Source organism: Penicillium antarcticum (assembly GCF_028974205.1).
Source record: "Penicillium antarcticum strain IBT 31339 chromosome Unknown utg000009l_segment0_segment0, whole genome shotgun sequence".
NCBI classification, from domain to species: domain Eukaryota; kingdom Fungi; phylum Ascomycota; class Eurotiomycetes; order Eurotiales; family Aspergillaceae; genus Penicillium; species Penicillium antarcticum.
In genome coordinates, this window is record NW_026695307.1 from 3,479,808 (window position 1) to 3,496,802 (window position 16,995).

Below are 16,995 nucleotides of genomic sequence, written 5' to 3' on the forward strand. Positions count from 1 at the left end.
GCCTCGGTTCCTGGGCCGATTGCCGAAATACAACGATATACATTCGTAGTCCATTTTTTAGACATGCATGTCTAGGCTTTCAGGCCTTTGTTAGTTAGCTGACAGTCTGCTAGCCGCAGGCCAGGGGCTGTTTAGTCCGCCGTTTTCCATAGAGAATCCATCATCCTTAGAGATCTCTCTCTATCATTCCCTACAGGAAAACAAGATAGTGAAATGCGATAGCAATAGCGTAGATATAGATTTCAACAATATCTTTCACACTACATCTCATCCCTTCGGTGAGTTCAGACCCCGTTCACCTAGAAAAAAAAAAGAACCATAAATAAATGTACTGATAATTTGTAGATGTCGGTTCTGCCGATTGATTGTCATTTGGAAGTGATATGATTAGAGATTGGCAAAGAGACAAGAATGTCAGTTAAATCCGCCATGTTGTATTATTTCAACCGACGGAGGTAAGTAAAAGGGCCCGTTCATGGGTCACACTACTTATAATTTAAAGTTACATATTAGAGTAGAATGAGTCGCATGGTTGCATTTTCGGGACCAATCCTAAGAAAGCTGCTGTTACACTTCTAGAAGCCTTGGCTGAATCCGTTAGATCTATGTGTCTTGATTTAGGAACATGACGTGACTCATTACAATGATCGAGACTCAAATGGTACATGCAGTCTCCAGACAAGTTAATAACTTGCATGATACATACAATAACCATGTGAGACTACTACATCGAAGGATTGCCTCAAGGGGTCCATGCTCAATGCCAAGGAATCCCGCCCTGGCATCGGCTTGTTTGGAGTGTTTGGCTTGATGGCAGTAAGCTTACCATTTCTTATTAGGCTAAGCCTTAGGGTAAACTTTGGACTGTCAGCCAATGGCAACAGTTGATCAGACGGCCCGGGAGTAGAAAGTGCCCAGATTCCCGGGATGACCGATAACCAGATACGCGATTTGACCAATTATGGCGCCATCACTGTCATTTTGATCACTTCAACTTGACCAATTGGGCTTAGCTGCTTTTATTGGGAAATGGAGGAACGAGGCAGAAAAAACCCACGTGCATTTAAATACTGCAGGGATCGCCGATCTCATCTTTTCTTTACATGCGTCTCACCGTGCCTCACTATGAATGACATTGAGAAGAAAGAGCCTGGCTACGCCCTGGGCGTGGACGTTGATGGCTCCGACTCCTTTGACACCATCACTGCCCTGGTGGCTGAAGGTTTGATGCTGTGCTTGTAGATCCTGTATCATGAGCTGACAGCCCCAGATCACCAGCATGAGATCAAACTTCGGACCATGTCATGGCACAAGACCGCCTGTTTGCTCGCCGGTGAACAGGTCTGCCTGGCCATTATGGCTCAGTCGTGGTCCCTCTCGTGTGTTATCATCTATGCTTGTCCAATGGGAAACTGACCAATTCTAGCGTGCTGGGATGGGTACCAGGAATCATCACCATGGTCCTGTGTGCTTTGATCTTCTGGTATACCTCAATGACGATGCACAAGTATATCATGAAGTACCCTCAAATCAAAGATATCTGTGAGTGGATGCGGCTCGGCACGCTTGACTCGACGCTAACATTGGATGGGCAGGTGATTTCGGTTACTACATCTTTGGAAAGAGCAAGGCCGCATGGTATTTCTCGGCTTTCATGTTGCTGGCAAACAACATCTTGCTCATTGGCTTCCACATCTTAACCGGCGCCAAGGTCCTGAATACCTTGTCTGACCACTCGCTGTGCACAGCCGTGTTCTCTGTCATTACCACCATCATGGGAATTATCATGTCCATGCCTCGGACACTGCATCATGTCAGCTTTATGTCAATGTTCTCATGTAAGTGGTAAATCCGATCAACCTGACCACTACTAATCATCCCCAGCTGCTTGCATGGGTATCGCAATCATCCTATTCCTCGTCTTTGCAGGCATAGAACCCGCGCCCCTCTACGGCTACAAGGGCAACTACCCAACTGATGGACTCGTCGCGACCTACGCGTTCCCTCGCCCGGGCACAACATGGGTAGCGTGCATGAATGCCGTATTGAACATAACATTCATTTGGGTCCCACAGATCCTCTTCCCGACATTTATCTCGGAAATGGAAAAGCCTCAAGACTTCCCCAAGGCCCTAGCCGTTCTCACTGGAATCTCCTGCATACTCTTCATCGTTCCGCCTGCCATTGGCTTCCGCTATTTGGGTCAATACTCCACAGCGCCAGCATTTGGCAGTCTCGGCTCAATCGCATACAAGAAGGCATCCTTTGGCTTCGTCATCGTACCCACACTGATCATCGGCGTAATCTACGCAAACGTGACTGCAAAGCTGGTCTACACTAAGATCATGGGTACATCCCGACACGCACACAGCAACACTACCATCGGATGGGGAGTCTGGGCATCGATCATGGTGGGAGTGTGGCTGCTAGGCTTTGTCTTTGCAGAGATCATCCCAAGCATGGGCGATTTCCTCTCCCTGCTCAGTGCGGCATTCGACTCCTTCTTCGGATTCATTTACTTCGCCATTGCATACTGGCAGCTAAATCGGGGGTCATTATTTGCAGGTCTGGGCAAGACAGCCTTGACCGTGCTCAATGTTTTCATCTTCTGTGTTGGGCTGTTCATCCTGGGCCCAGGATTTTATGCAGCCGTTGAGGCTATTATTGACGATTACTCGTCAGCTGTAACGCCTGCTTTTACTTGCGCTAATATGGCTATCTAAGTGTCGTGTTCTTCGCTTGATGTGGAAATATGATTGTGCTTTAAGAGCCTGCTGCTCTTGCTGGAATGAAGGAGACGGAGGCGTGTTATGGAAGTTAGATCCAAATTGCTCCATCTGCTTGGAGTGGCACAATTTGCTAGGACTGGTCATCATTTCGTACTGTGTAGACCACTATTTTCACTATACTAATGTTGCTAGGTCAGCCCCGATTGAGATGAGTTAGCGTCCATGTATCGTTTTGAAAAGGCCAGATCAAAAGGAAATTCCGTTCTTGTTACAATTGAAAATCAATGCAACCGAAGGACTAAAGAGCCCAGCTGATTTATATAATTGGTTAAAATCTTCTAGATTTTCATCAAATAATACCTTTGTGATTTTATCCTCCGCCTCACACGGCACACACACTCGCTGGTCATACTGAAAATGCCCAAACGACAGTTTTCACGAGTCTTCATAGTTCAAAATGGCACTTGACTCTGCATGGAAATCAAAAGACGGGAAAGCAACACACAAGACCTCTCTCATATCTCTCTCCAGCCTGTACATGTAAGTTCCATATCCCAGTTGATCAAACCCGCCACTAGTCGTGCCACAACAACCACCTTCATCTTCAACTCCCGAGCCTTTACTCACCACTAAGTCACCATAATCTATAGTATCAATGGCATTGAGCCCTTCAAAACACCATAATGATTATAAAGCAGCTCCCGAATCGGACAAATATCCCCTCAACTACTGTTACTAAGGACAGTCTGAGTGACATCTCTGTTAGTATAAGTCGTATGAGGAACCTTATATCTCATAACCAAGATTGCATTTCGCACAGTGTTCAGCCCTGTAATGTGATCGGTCGACACGAATCATGGACCAGAAGAAAAAAAAGGATCAAAGAACTCACCCGGTCAAAATAAGAGTATCAGCATACTAATACGAATCGTCCCCCTGATTATACGCCATCTGCCCAATAACGCCAAGAAGCACAAAATCTTGAGCATTTCGTGACGCTGACGCGTTGGAGATTTCAGTTGATTTCTCACCTGACCAAGATAAAAACATAAGATTATGTGGCTCTTGGCCATTTTCGGCGCTCTTGGTATTGCTAGGCTTTGGCGGTATTGATGATGGTCAACCCCCGATCGTGATAGGATTCAGCGACAACGTACAGCGAGAGACACTCTATTTCTAGGGCTCCTATGTTGAAGTGAAGACTTATCATGGTAGGAGACGGAACGACCAGCCCCCGCCCCTCCAGGAACCACGAAATCTCGGCTGAAAGTGAATTCGTGGGGAAATTAAGCTTGTTTTCCCCACGCGTCGCCAATAATTGTTGACAAAGAGCGGATAGGCGGAAAAATGGCCGGAGTCACTCCGGTAAGGGGTATTGCCATATCTGGACTAGCATGTTCTACAACTAAAGAATAGAATACTTCATCGTGCTAACCTCGCGCTGCCCCTTGGAATTGGCTTGACTCCAGGGTGATAGTAAACAAGAAATTACAATGCAATGCATTTGGGTAAAAGAACATCGCGAGACCTCTTTGCTATATCTTCGAGTCCGAAAAATATAGTGGAGGAAGAATAGTCTTATCGAAGTCGAAGTTGAGACTATTCATCTTTACAATGCTTGGTGCACATTATTTCTATAAATACTATTTACCACCGCGCAGGTTAGCGGGTACCACTTCCTGGTACTTTCTTCGTCGACCACCCTCCAAATCTGTCTCTTCATCACTCTCCACGGATATCTCTTGTGTTTGCCAGATACCCTGCTGACTATCATTGCTCTCGGCATCGAATGCCTGTTGCTTTGGCCTTCCAAACGGAATTTCCGATTCCGCACTAATGGGTTTGGCGGCGCTGTGCGAAGGGTGGGAGGAAAGTTTGAATCCTAACCCTGAGTTTGAGTTTCCAGTTCCCGAATGAGGGACCTTTGACTCAAATGTCTTGCGGAAGAACGGACGGAGCGTGGGAATACAGGCAGCGACAATGACGACATTTTGTTCGACACTAGAAGAGACTTAGTAGCTGTAACTGTATAGATAGACACTCGAATACTCACAGTCCCCAAAGTACTAGCGGAACAACATTGAACACTATCCCAGTATGAGCAAAGATCACGCTCAACACACTGCCACTGAGACTCACAAGGATCTGTGCGATCAGTGAAGAGATGCAAATAAGTCGCCTTGACAACCGTGACAATGGCGGAGAGCAAAGTCAGCCCCATCATGATACAAATTCCTAACTTGGTCGAGAACCGCATCTGCAGATTCCAAAAAGCCCGAATAGGAACAACAGCCAGCACGATATCTGTAACAGTCGTATATGCGCTGACCCAGTATGAGTAGTCATTGAAGACTTTTGTGCTCCAACATGTTCCTTTCACAGAAGGATCCCAGAGGGCGGCTGTGGGCGTGCATTGGAAAAAGATGACGAAAATGGAGATCAGAGCGAGTACCACTTGAAGAATTGTCATTGCGTAAAGACATCCTGTTCGCCGCGGGTTTCGATCAAGAAGATTGCTAATTAGGATTGCGATTGAGATGTTTGGGAAGCTGAAGGATCCTGAATTGGCGGGTGTGGTTAGCACTACATTTCTCATTTGAAAATTTTGAGTCAAAATAAGAATAAACAAACCGATGTTAAACGCTGATTGTGCAAATTAGCCTTCAATCGCTTCCGTCTTAGTTATTTGAACATACGGTATCCCAAAATCTGCCAATAAGCCGTCAATGCTAGCCTTTCTTGTCCGTGTTCTGCAACGACAGCAGCAGTATGACGCCCCAGTCCCAATGTAACAGAGTATGAAACAAATGCGGCAGCAATAATGCTCAAAGCCTGTAGCGAACAACAGGTGACGTTAGCTCTACTTTATGCATGGCGCCAACCATCGCCCCTTACCAGCGAAAGGAAAATAAAAAAGTCATCCCAACCCAGCTTCTTCACTTGTGCCCGAGTTGTAAGTTTTAGAGAGACAGTTCCAATCGCGATCCCCGTGAAAACCCAAGCGCAGATATTAATTTCCTTTGCTTTAGTTTCGTTGAAGTCCACATCGGTGATTATGGTACTCATTGTAGAATGATCCAATAAAGCCAGGAATGCATGGGGCTGACGTTCCCCCTAGACAAACGCTCACGCTTGGAGCAGGGATTGGGGAAGGGTCATTTATACGTGAAGAAAAATATGTGACTGGATATCGGAATAATATGGAAAAAGGGACCGGAAAATAAAAACATCAGCCGTAGGACCGGGAGCCTTGTCAATGGGATTATTGTCAGAGTGTCCATGAACATGTATTGAACTAGTATGGACCCGCATGAATCCTTCGAATCGCAGCCCTAACTACATTGGGCAAATATCTGCCGAGCACCTGATACATGAGCCTCGAATGTGATGAACTCCTAATCTTGCATATGTACAATGTCCACTTCTTGTGTTCTCGAAGTCTAAGCCAATTCTGCTTCAATCAGGCTCTCCGCGACACCAGGATATGTGTAAATCGCCACAACCTTCAAACCAGCGCTTTCCAAGATGCTCTTCCACTCGGCCTCAGTCCTCTCCCGTACAGCAAAATGTGCCAACATCATCATATCCATACTTGTCGCTGCGAGGGTAGGGTGCTCCTGGCTAACGACAATCTCATTCAACAGAACGCGCGAATACCCCTTCTTCAGTGCCGGAACGAGATTCTCCAAAATCTTCACTCCGTCCTCATCACTCCAATCGTGCAATATAGAATGCAGAGAATAAGCGCGGGCACCAACAACAGGCTGGGGTGTAAAGAAATCATGTGCCTGAGCCTCAAATCCTAACTTTTCCACGCCACTACCGACTACACTCTCAATAACGGGCTCGCGATCCTGCAAGATAACTTTGCCAACTTTGTCCTGGAGACCTTCCACGAAGGCAGCAGCGTCATGACCACGACCTCCACCAACATCAACAAGCAAAACACCACTATCCTCGCTCTTCTTGAACCCATTCACCAATCTCTCAGCGACAGGATAGAATCCCTCATCGTACCAATTCTTCTTACCAGCCCGGTAAGCCGACATGAAAGAATCAAAGTGTCTCAAATGCGGCGGCGTAGCAACAAGCCAATCAAAGAAACTCAATTCCGTCCCATGAGCAGCTTGGAATGGTCCATCTGTGCCCCCAAGCGTGGGCGCCCGATATCCATTTTCCTGAAAGTATGCGGGGAATCCGTTAAACGAAGGTCGTGCAGCGTCATAGCAGAATGAGATACTATGCTGGTACCGCTCTTCGGAGAGGCCGTTGCTTAGCTCTGTGGCGTGGAAAGCATTTTCGTAGAAAGTGAGCAAGTTTGCTGCGACTAGATGGCGGGTGAGGCGCTGAAGGAGGGATTTCTCAATCCCTGTCTTTTCCGATAGGGCTGTGGCGTTCAGACCAGTGGCGCCTGCATCACGGAGATGTTGGAAGAGGTTCGTATCTACAGCTAGGCGGATTGTTGCTGATTGGGCGGGCTTTGGATGAAGGGTGTTAGTATCCCACACTTGTACTTGAGGGGGTCAACATGATTGCTTTTGGTATTGAGTATCTCACCTCTGCCCAGAATGTCCTTTGGATAAATTCACTGGGAATTTCCAACGCAGCGACAAGCGCGCGGCTGTGCGCGATCAGAGCCTCTCGTGAACCAGGCTCATCCTGCTTGAATGCTTTGCCTGCTTTGGCGAGCTGGTCCAAAATGGAAGAGGCTTGAGCGGAGGCCATTTGATCCGATCCGTAGCCTTTTGTTTGCTTTTTCTGGGGCGTTGTGATGGATAGCTAGGGTATGAAATATGCAATATGCACAGCAGCCAGGACCAGAACAAGGATGTTTTTCTATCTGCGATTAGAAGAGGGCAGGGGCCTCGTCTTTTGGGGGCCGTTTAGAAGCCCGTGCCGCGTCGGCATTCATCTTGACGAGTTCATCTTCCGAGACCTAGTGGGAAGTTAGGGCGTGCGCTAGGATTGATAGCTCTTACGCCGTTGAAGTTGGCATTGCTAGAAAGACAAGTAGCGTTGAAAATGTAAGTTATTTTGAATAGGACGTAACTTATTTGCATTTGCATTGGACTTGAATTGTCTCCACTTGTCCCTCGGTTGCGATCCGTACCGCCGGACTGGATTCGGTTCATTTGGTACTTTTGATAGCCCCACAGATTCGGGCTCAGACCTGATCGAAGGGGCGAATTTTGCACTTATCGTTCCGGCCCCCATGTCTCGTATTTTTTTGCTTGTTCATGTTGATCTGCCCCTGGAAACGCGAGTCATTTTATTAAATATACTGAACTCGGTTTTTATTCGTATCGCCCGGAGTTGGATTTAATTCTTACTGAGCAAGTGACACAGTAGTTCAGCCTATCATACATGGGAAATCGCCAAACATATATCCGAACACATGGACAAACTTTCATCCAGCCGATGGTTTTCTTACTCAGTTAATACGCAGCCCGGAAAATTTCGTCTTTCTTGAAGAGGAGGTCGTGGAAAGCTTTCTACTCTGTGTTCACTCTGTCGAGTGCCTAATTTACAACCAACGCCAAGGTCGATCCCTGGATTTCTACAGCCAATTTGGTGCTTCCATGAATTGAATCTAGAGGAACTTCTTCGGCGCCAGGTAAGGATCTACTGATCGACATGAAAGTGTATTGTATCTAAAAGCCAAGTCGTATTCGCGATGCTTCGCTGACAAACCATCAACACTGTGAGGATGGATGTTAGTCAAACCCTTGCTTCAAGGTAAAAAATAGACTAATTTCAATATGTCAGATACGTGGAGGCTTGGTGGTCTACCCCGGATTTATTTTTAGGTCACCCCGTATTTCGTGCATTCTCAGTGGACGCTGCAGAAGTATAAATGCAGGAACACGAACTTACGAGGGAAGATCCCCCAAAGCTTCAATAAGGGGCTGCCAAGCCTCTAGATATGGATTTTGCGATGGGAGATCTTCCTGATGTTGGCTGCATCTCGCGAAATTACTAACCACAAGTCGTATTTGCGGCTGGAATACGGATGAAGGGTTGCATTCTTGATGTGAATCTCCAAGGGCTCTATGAAGATTAGAATCAAAGGCATCGATCATCAGAATGCTTGCTCAGACGATGTAGATTGGCTTTCTATAAAGCCCTCGATGTGCCACGCCCTTGGGATAGATATCCATCAACGCAATCTGTCCGAAAGACACAAGCAAAGCGACAACTTCAAACCCAATCTTCTATCAATATCTCATTCTGTTCACCAACCATGCATTTTATTTCTTTCATTGCTTTCTCCTTGGTGACCGCTATTCCAGCAGTCAGTGCCTATCCCATCACTGGGGACAGCGTCAACTGCCGTTCTGGCCCCGGAACAAGTCATTCTATTGCGAGGACCTACAGAAAGGGCGACGAAATCAAAGTCAGCTGCCAAGCCACCGGCACCAATGTCAAGGGGGATGAGCTCTGGGATAAGACAGCAGACGGCTGCTATGTTGCCGACTACTACGTCAAAACCGGCAGCTCGAGCTACGTCACTAAGAAATGTCAAAGCAGCGGCAGCGGCGGCGGCAGCCCTGGCTCTGCAAATGGCAAAGCCATAGTGGCTGCAGCCGAGAAAGAAAAGGGCCTTCCCTACAAATGGGGCGGCGGTGGCTGCAACGGTCCAACCGGTGGCGGCTTCGACTGCTCCGGCCTGACGCAGTATGCTCTCTGTCAGGCATTGGACAAGAAAATCCCTCGGGTGGCTCAGGATCAATACGACACCAGTATGGGCAAGAGATATCCTCGCTCGGAAGCTAAGGAGGGTGACTTGCTATTCTGGGCTACTGGTGGTGATTGCAAGAAGGGTGTTTCTCATGTTGGGATTTTCATCAAGGATGGGTTGATGATAAATGCTGCTCATACTGGAACACCCGTTCGTGAGCAGGCTATTTGGACTTCTTATGGGAGTGAGAGTATTTGCCCATATGTTATGAGGTATGTGGTTCCATCCCTGAGTTTGGGGAATGATCAAGCTAACTGGATTGCAGATTTGTTTGAATTGAGTTGGGTTTACTATATTCTAGCCATTGTCAACTGATTGTGTAATTGGCATAAGGTTACTTATTTAGTTGATAAGATGTTTGCCTTCCGACATAGAAGTCGAATTCGTTCTTTGCACGCTTCCAATGCTCTAGACCATACAATATAAAGATGATAGCCGGGAATTTAAATTGGTAACAAATTACAGGGGAAGATTACGGTAAGACTCAATCCGAACAATATTCTTACCGCACTTCTATCCGAGATTAGAGAAATTGAGGTAAGCGTCCTGTTAGACAACGCCACTAGTGCAAGCCTCACTATTACCCCCGTGGGTATACACCGGAGGTATGCCCCCTCCCCCAAGTGTACAAACAAATTAGTAATTATTAGCGTCAAAACAAATACGGAATTGGTTTAATGGACCTTGGAAATCATGCGAGACACGAGTGGGTAGTAATATTCCGGTGCCCTTTTGCAATTGAGCCGTACCTGGGCCGATTTTGCAGGTTTAGGGGTTTTTATAGCACCAGCATTAAATTTGACGGTCATTCAGTTTGGGGAAGCTCGCCCCAAAGTCTGGCTAGGCCATGAGACTTCGCCTTTCATGTAGAGACCAAAAAGAAAAGGCTTTGCCATATTGAATTCATCGATAAAAATCTAAAGGACTAGTCATATTCATATTGAAAAAGGTGGCCTTTATTTGACGAGATGATTTGCAGTTACATTTCAGACTTGGCTTTCACGCGTCTTCATCTTCCGCTATCCCGCGGCCGCGGTTCCTGTTAAACTCTCGAGCAGCGGAAAAAATATGGTTTGAAGCCATCAATTTTTGATCTGCGGTACCGCTTCGGGATTTTGAGCATAGCACTTGTTGAAAAACAGACATGACCACCGCTCGATCGTTAAAGAGCACGTGCTTGTCTGAAGATGAGCGGGCTGGTCTTTTCTGCCCAAATAGCGTGAATCGACGTAGTGAATTGCTGCCAGGTTCTCCGAGCAGGGAAAAACACCGTCTCGGTGTTGCCATTTCGAGAATCAAAGGGTCCGTTGTTCGATGAATAAACAGTGCTAAAGGCCCACAATGCCGGCAAAGAGGGGTACAGACAAGCGGGATTGAACCGAGTGAGCGAGCTCGGGTCGATGAACTTCGCAGTTCGCAGAACCTAGCCAGCATGCCAACTAGCCTATTTCAAATTGGGACTAGATACATCTTTCAAGCTGCTTGCTAGAACAAGGGAGCAGGCGATGTTTCAAGCATTTCTTGGAGATGTATGTTTTCCCACTCCGCGGCGGATTTAGCGTCCCAGAGTTGGCGGGAGAAATTGGGAAGAGGGGATCGAACTCTATATGTGAGATGATAGGATCAGTAGACCGCACAGTCGACACTGAAACATAGCGAATGAATATATGATGAACAAGTCCCTTTGGTATAAGTGAGTATATCTGAAAACACAACTCAAAAGCAAATTGATTACCTTTTAAACGACTCCTGTTCAACCCATTCATGCCATCTGCGTTTGATTGTCACATCATTATCAGTTGAAAAAGGTACTGTATTAGGATAACTCTCGTATTTGAAGCGCGAGGCTCGCTGCAGAATCTTTTGCGAACTTAGGATCGAGAGGTAAGAGCCTGTATTGATAGCCACAATAGTCTGGCCGGAAAACTCCGCAATCTCGATGCGCCGTTTGTCCCGAGATAGCCTATTTACAACTACAATGACTGCTTCGTTTCGAGGTTCGCAACCTTTTAGTGCGGGGCGTTGTCTAGTCCCTGCCTACATTGAAAAATGAGTGGATACACCAAGGCATCGCTTACTCACTGCTTATAACTAGACGCGCCTTTATGTAGGGATCGTTTTCTAGTGTTGATTTGGCGTAGATATGGGTGCAGTCGGTACTAGCGTTATAATGTTTACAATAGACAATAGCAAGCGCGACGTTTCAATTCAGCCCATGATGTATAATTCGAAGGCCCCGAAATAGAACCACACGGTCTTTGAGGTGGAGTCAGTGGAAATTTTCTGAACAGACAGCATAATAAAAAGTTTCTCCTCTTAAAGCACTGCAACAGCCGCAAAGAGGCAGTTGCTAGGACAGTTCACACAGTATCACAACCCAAGCATAGAATTCGAACATTCAGTGAAAGTACTCGTGCCATGAGGGCCATCACACTTGGATCATGAAAAAAGTACTTTATATAAGATAAGCCATAATCCAACAGTATATTCTTCACGATATTGATCCCATCTTGGTCGCCTTTGAAGACGAGGCGAAGAAGGCCAATAGCTATCAACATTAACTTGTGAGACATGCAGGCCGTCTGAACAAAACTGGTCCATCTCAAGTATGTACATGATGAAAGTACGCTAAAAGGCCAATGAGTCGCTAGGGAGTACTGTGCACCATCATCCTTCTCATTTCCAGTCCATCTCTCCATCCCCAATCATTTCCCATCAGATTAACCTGGCCATGCCACGACGCTCAAGCATTGAACTCTTGACAATGGTCGTAATTTTCGCACGTGGGGCCGGTTTGGGTGTTTCGCACTGTCATACTCGCCTTGTCTTGGGAAGCAGAAAGACCCTGACTGGAGCATTGCTTATCATTGGCGGATAGTTTGTCCAAACAGAATTGGTTCGCTTCATTGGCCGACCAGGTCGTTCCAGTAACACCAGTTATCAGAACAACTGTCTTGCATGCAACGGCTGCGCCTGAGGTTGCTTCGTTACACTGGCGTGAGTTTACAATCATGGCTATGGCTCCAGCAGGGATTGCTGCAAAAGCCGAGACAAAGTTGCAAATATGCTTTTGGTTGCCCGGGCTGATTTTGTCTTCAACGGCGTTGTGGGAGCAGCGAAGTTGATCAACTGTGTCCCTGCCGCTGATGGAGGTAGACGGTGTGACATGCGCGGCGGGCAGAATGGTGGCGCTTGTAGGGAGCTGCTCTTCGTCTTCTTCGGCGAAGTACTCCATCAGGGTCATACCGGTGACACCAAGTTCCTTTGCAAGGAAATCGGAGCCATTCTGACTCTGGAGGTCCTTGGAGAAAAACATAGAGTCGTATTGAAGCTCATCCTCAAGGATCTCGTACAAATGTTGCAAATGGCTGGTGCCAATGTGTGCCGGAGTGGCATGGCCATAGAACCTTACTGCGCTAACAGAGCACACAAGAAGGGCAAATGGAACAAGCTTCAACATATCTACTTAGTTGGTCGGAATGATTGTAGGGAGAAGTAATTATATATTGAAGCGATGATTGGAGAATTGATACTCGACAGCCGGGCAGGTCCTTTTATATGTCGAATATCTCAACGAGCAACTTTTGCTTCGTTGAGGCTATGGCAGGATTGGCGCCAATGTACCTGGCTATCAAATAATATTATCACAGAGCAGAAGTAATACCCATGAATGGAAAGGAGCCAAGATCATCATAGTGGATACGGAAAGATCACCGGGCGTTTACGAGTGATCGACGTCAATGTAATGGCCCCTAATCACAGGCTATCAAAAAGACATTAACAGGTGTCATTGGGCTTATCGTGCATGGAAAAATGTGCAAGCCATCTAAGTGGATGTGAAAGGGCCACTTCGGACTTTGGAAGGAATGAAAATAGCTTACGAAGTCCCAGTGCCAGGCTTGCCTCAGGTGAGATCACTGTATCATGTCTTTCTATGTTGCCTACATTCCTTGGCTATGCAACGTACATGAATGATGATATCATATTGAGATGAAAGACATTTGATACAGCAGCGGCTTCCAAATTCACAAGACGGCCGAGAGGCGATAACACGGTCTGTGGATATTCATTGAGTGTAGCATGGTGCTTGTTCACTTGTATACTCAAGTGCTACTTCACCTGCACTGTAGTTCAAATGTTGATGCAAACCGACATGTATGACCAGTCATCTAATCGGGGACTATTGGAGTCGTTTCAGTATATTCATAGTACACATTGTCACTTAACCCAGAAGGACGAACCTCTTAGCCCTGACCCCGACCCTCAACTCGGGCATGGATTAGTTCCGGATTCAGGGGCTGGCTCCTAAGAGTCGCTCCATTTCGTTGAGGATGATCCTCAATAGAGCCTTGAAGGGTCAAGGCTTCTTAGGGTCGAACCCGGGGACCAGGGTACGGACCGGGGGCCAACCGCTAAAACTGCCCCTTTGCTGGCCAATTTCTTCCAAAAAATTACGCACAGCTAGTGATTTGGGTGGGGAGATAAGTCTACCAAGGTCCATGGCCCCCGGGTTACACTGTACATACTAGTACATATGGCAATGTAAGTCCGCCCACAGCAACGTCGATCTCATATTAGCGCGATCCAATCCCAAGGCAGCTAGCTTGACCAATAGGGGCTTGGAATGACATTCATGACGTTACTTAAAATAGCAAGCTGTGTGCCCGCAGTAATGTCGATCTCATACCTGCGAGATTTAATCCCACAGTATGGAACACGGATTAGTGAGCCGGACCAATAGGGGGTTTGCATAACATCACCTAAGAATAACCGGTGCACCCTCGTAGTCTGGGGGCGTAGGAGACATCTTTCTCTTCCATATTGCAAGCTGATTCCTCCGCCTTATATCCACACTTTGTTCCTTTAGCTCCTGTCGCCCCCTCTTTCTTTCGGCTGTAATATTGCGCATTATTAGCCTCTTGGACAGGACTTCCTGTGATGGGTTACATGCTGATCGCAATAGTTGACACTCGAGAAGTCAAGCCATATAGTAATGCTGCAGCCTCGCGAAACATGAAGTATTCTGTTCTCACCGCCTTCAGCCACTCGCTCTTGTTGCTTTTGACACCACCTACTACGCTCTACGCCTTTCAATAGATTAAAGATTCTAGCCTGCCTGGTGGACAAACGCTCTCACCTCAAGTTCAGGGCCCGGTCATTCCATAATGTGCACCAGAACTGTGCAAGGCTGCATCTGTTTATTTGCGGTTCTCTTCACTACCAGTGAGATTGGAACCATCACGGGGCTCAGTGATCAGTACCCGTTGGCAAGTCAAATTGCAGTTTACCTGGCAGCAACCATCTTTTTCGCGGTTTACACCATTTACATAGACCTGCGGCAGTCGCAGGACTCACGAAACATGCAATCTTAGTCTATTCGAGACGACAAGAATTCCTCCAGTTGAGCTTTCTAAGAAACATCCGCTTTCCACCACCGAGAGAGAAGCATGACTCGCTCTCGCTGCGCAAATCTTGTTTTTAAATTCCACCACCGTGGGTAAAGCGGGCAGGCAATATCGACAGTGCTATGGACCGCTTCTCACTGCCATAAATTTTGTTTTCAAGATGGCCTGTATGATCTCGTTGGGATTGAATCAGATTTGAGTTTCCTTTCTTGGTACCTTTCTCTCATAGTCATGTTACAATGATGATCTAATGCTCTTCTTCTGTTCAACTACCACGGCATTCCAGGCTCTAGTCCCATCAATATCCATCGCAGCACATGGCATAGCGCTTTATCATGACTTCATAAAGCAGCTCCCCGCATAGATCTCAAACAGAAAATCAGCTGAGAGAAGAGAGAATACTTCTCAAACTTGGAAACTAGTATAGGTTTGCGCTATCAAATAGGGTACTTGTGTTCTAGTAGGGGAAAGCTATCATCAATCGACACTTGACGCCTAAAAAGTGCTTTTGGTGAAGTCTAACCCCTGCCTTGGCTGTAAACTATAGTGCATTGTCACCGATAGCTGGGCACATCCAGGTAATAGTCGTTTGATCGACATGTGGTTCTAAAAATTGAGATTATACGAGGGTGTGGCAGTTTATTGTTCCACTTTGGTGCAGTATACTCCGCATATGACCGCTTGAGACCCTGAGATACTGTTGAGTTTTGTGCCACTTGCCACCTACGTAGGTTGATAGACCCCACCGGGGGCCAGGATTCAAAGACCCATGCGGTAGTATCAACTTTGGGTTTCTTGGGGCTAGGATTTATGGATCCACACGATATTATCATCTTTGGATTCCTTGGGGCCAGGATTTATGGGCCCATGTAACATTATCAACTTCGGAAAACTTGGGGCCAAACATTGACTTTGAAGACAGAGACATTTCTGAAATGTCGCTCATTAGTTGGTGCTACAATATCAAGACAACAATATTTAAAGAGTGGTGTTTCCCTCCAATCTTTTTACCACCAAACATCCTCCTTCCACTCAAACAAGCATAACAATATCCATTCTCAACCTTAAACAACAAATCTCAAAATGAAGTTCGTTCTTCCTGCTCTCGCCATGTTCGCCTCTCTGGTTGCTGCAGAGAATTGCCAAACGGGCCTCAACTACTGCTCTTTTACCCTGATGGGCAAAGGTATGTCATGGAACTCATCTTTTATCCCTTCACAAATCATATTAACTCAAAATAGGTGACTACCACCAGCAGATTCTCAAAGCCTTGGATGAGGGCGGTGTCGACCCTGCTGTTGTCAATTACGACTACTACCTCTACCACTGTGACGGCGGTAGCAACGGCGCAATCAGTCTGAATAAGGCCTGCCCTAAGGGATGCCACGACGCCGGCAGCAACGAGTCTGACTCGTGTATCTAAGAGGAGCGCCTTTGGTCATGGACAGCAAAACGTCAATGGTGACTGACAACATCTTTGAATGGGCCTACATTGATAGATATCAGGTGTTTGGGTCCACAGATTATATGTATTCGAGAAGTGAGAAAAAGCCTCGCCTTCTCCTTTTTGGGTATCAAAGGAGTCTGAGCACCCATACAATCATAATGCGCCTGTTTTTTATACCGTACCTTTACCCATTTCCTCTCATAAACATTCTTCTTCTACACAATAACCATAAAGGCTTCCTCTCTCCACACAAACACACACACACACACACACATGTCCTGTACTTAACATTGCGAGAATGGATGTAGTACCCAAATGCAAGGAGAATTTCACAGAAAGACGGAAATGGAGTAGCAGCACCCCAAGCGCCAGAGCAATCTGAAAAGCTGAACCCGTTTCAGCCCTTCACCACAAACCCCTTTTTCCCACCCGAAAGCACCACCCACATCGCAACGACAAGCCCCAACTCTGGCTAGGCGCGACCAATTCGCCATTTAGGCAGGTTGATGTGCTCGATACCAATCTTAGCAAACGTTTTCCTGTTTTAGGATCGCACACGGACGATCGCCTGATTCCCGAAATATATTTTGAAATATGACGTGGATAAGAATTTCCCGAGTATTTTTTGAGCAAAACTACTCTACGCATGCTATAGTCCCACTACATCCCACCCCC

The 16,995-nt window shown here is 46.6% G+C and overlaps 6 protein-coding genes across 6 annotated transcripts; 3 read left to right on the forward strand and 3 right to left on the reverse strand.

Annotated features, from left to right (window-relative positions):
• Window positions 1–1,125: 1,125 nt before the first annotated feature.
• Window positions 1,126–2,723, forward strand: N7508_009691 (uncharacterized protein; the record flags this gene model as incomplete). The annotated part of the gene is made up of 5 exons (XM_058467754.1): window positions 1,126–1,222; window positions 1,271–1,379; window positions 1,427–1,542; window positions 1,596–1,838; window positions 1,885–2,723. 5 exons carry the CDS (start codon window positions 1,126–1,128, stop codon window positions 2,721–2,723), a joined length of 1,404 nt encoding a protein of 467 aa, XP_058315600.1.
• A 1,649-nt stretch (window positions 2,724–4,372) lies between these two features.
• N7508_009692 (uncharacterized protein) lies at window positions 4,373–5,795 on the reverse strand (the record flags this gene model as incomplete). Its single annotated transcript, XM_058467755.1, has 6 exons — window positions 4,373–4,730; window positions 4,783–4,816; window positions 4,869–5,288; window positions 5,361–5,372; window positions 5,426–5,561; window positions 5,625–5,795. The coding sequence occupies 6 exons, from the start codon at window positions 5,793–5,795 to the stop codon at window positions 4,373–4,375; spliced, it is 1,131 nt and encodes a 376-aa protein (XP_058315601.1).
• Window positions 5,796–6,169: 374 nt separating this feature from the next.
• On the reverse strand, window positions 6,170–7,454 carry N7508_009693 (uncharacterized protein; the record flags this gene model as incomplete). The annotated part of the gene is made up of 2 exons (XM_058467756.1): window positions 6,170–7,207; window positions 7,287–7,454. The coding sequence occupies 2 exons, from the start codon at window positions 7,452–7,454 to the stop codon at window positions 6,170–6,172; spliced, it is 1,206 nt and encodes a 401-aa protein (XP_058315602.1).
• Window positions 7,455–8,970: 1,516 nt separating this feature from the next.
• On the forward strand, window positions 8,971–9,743 carry N7508_009694 (C40 family peptidase; the record flags this gene model as incomplete). The annotated part of the gene is made up of 2 exons (XM_058467757.1): window positions 8,971–9,680; window positions 9,734–9,743. 2 exons carry the CDS (start codon window positions 8,971–8,973, stop codon window positions 9,741–9,743), a joined length of 720 nt encoding a protein of 239 aa, XP_058315603.1.
• Window positions 9,744–12,211: 2,468 nt separating this feature from the next.
• Window positions 12,212–12,928, reverse strand: N7508_009695 (uncharacterized protein; the record flags this gene model as incomplete). The annotated part of the gene is made up of 1 exon (XM_058467758.1): window positions 12,212–12,928. One exon carries the CDS (start codon window positions 12,926–12,928, stop codon window positions 12,212–12,214), a length of 717 nt encoding a protein of 238 aa, XP_058315604.1.
• A 3,028-nt stretch (window positions 12,929–15,956) lies between these two features.
• On the forward strand, window positions 15,957–16,296 carry N7508_009696 (uncharacterized protein; the record flags this gene model as incomplete). Its single annotated transcript, XM_058467759.1, has 2 exons — window positions 15,957–16,059; window positions 16,115–16,296. The coding sequence occupies 2 exons, from the start codon at window positions 15,957–15,959 to the stop codon at window positions 16,294–16,296; spliced, it is 285 nt and encodes a 94-aa protein (XP_058315605.1).
• Window positions 16,297–16,995: the final 699 nt, after the last annotated feature.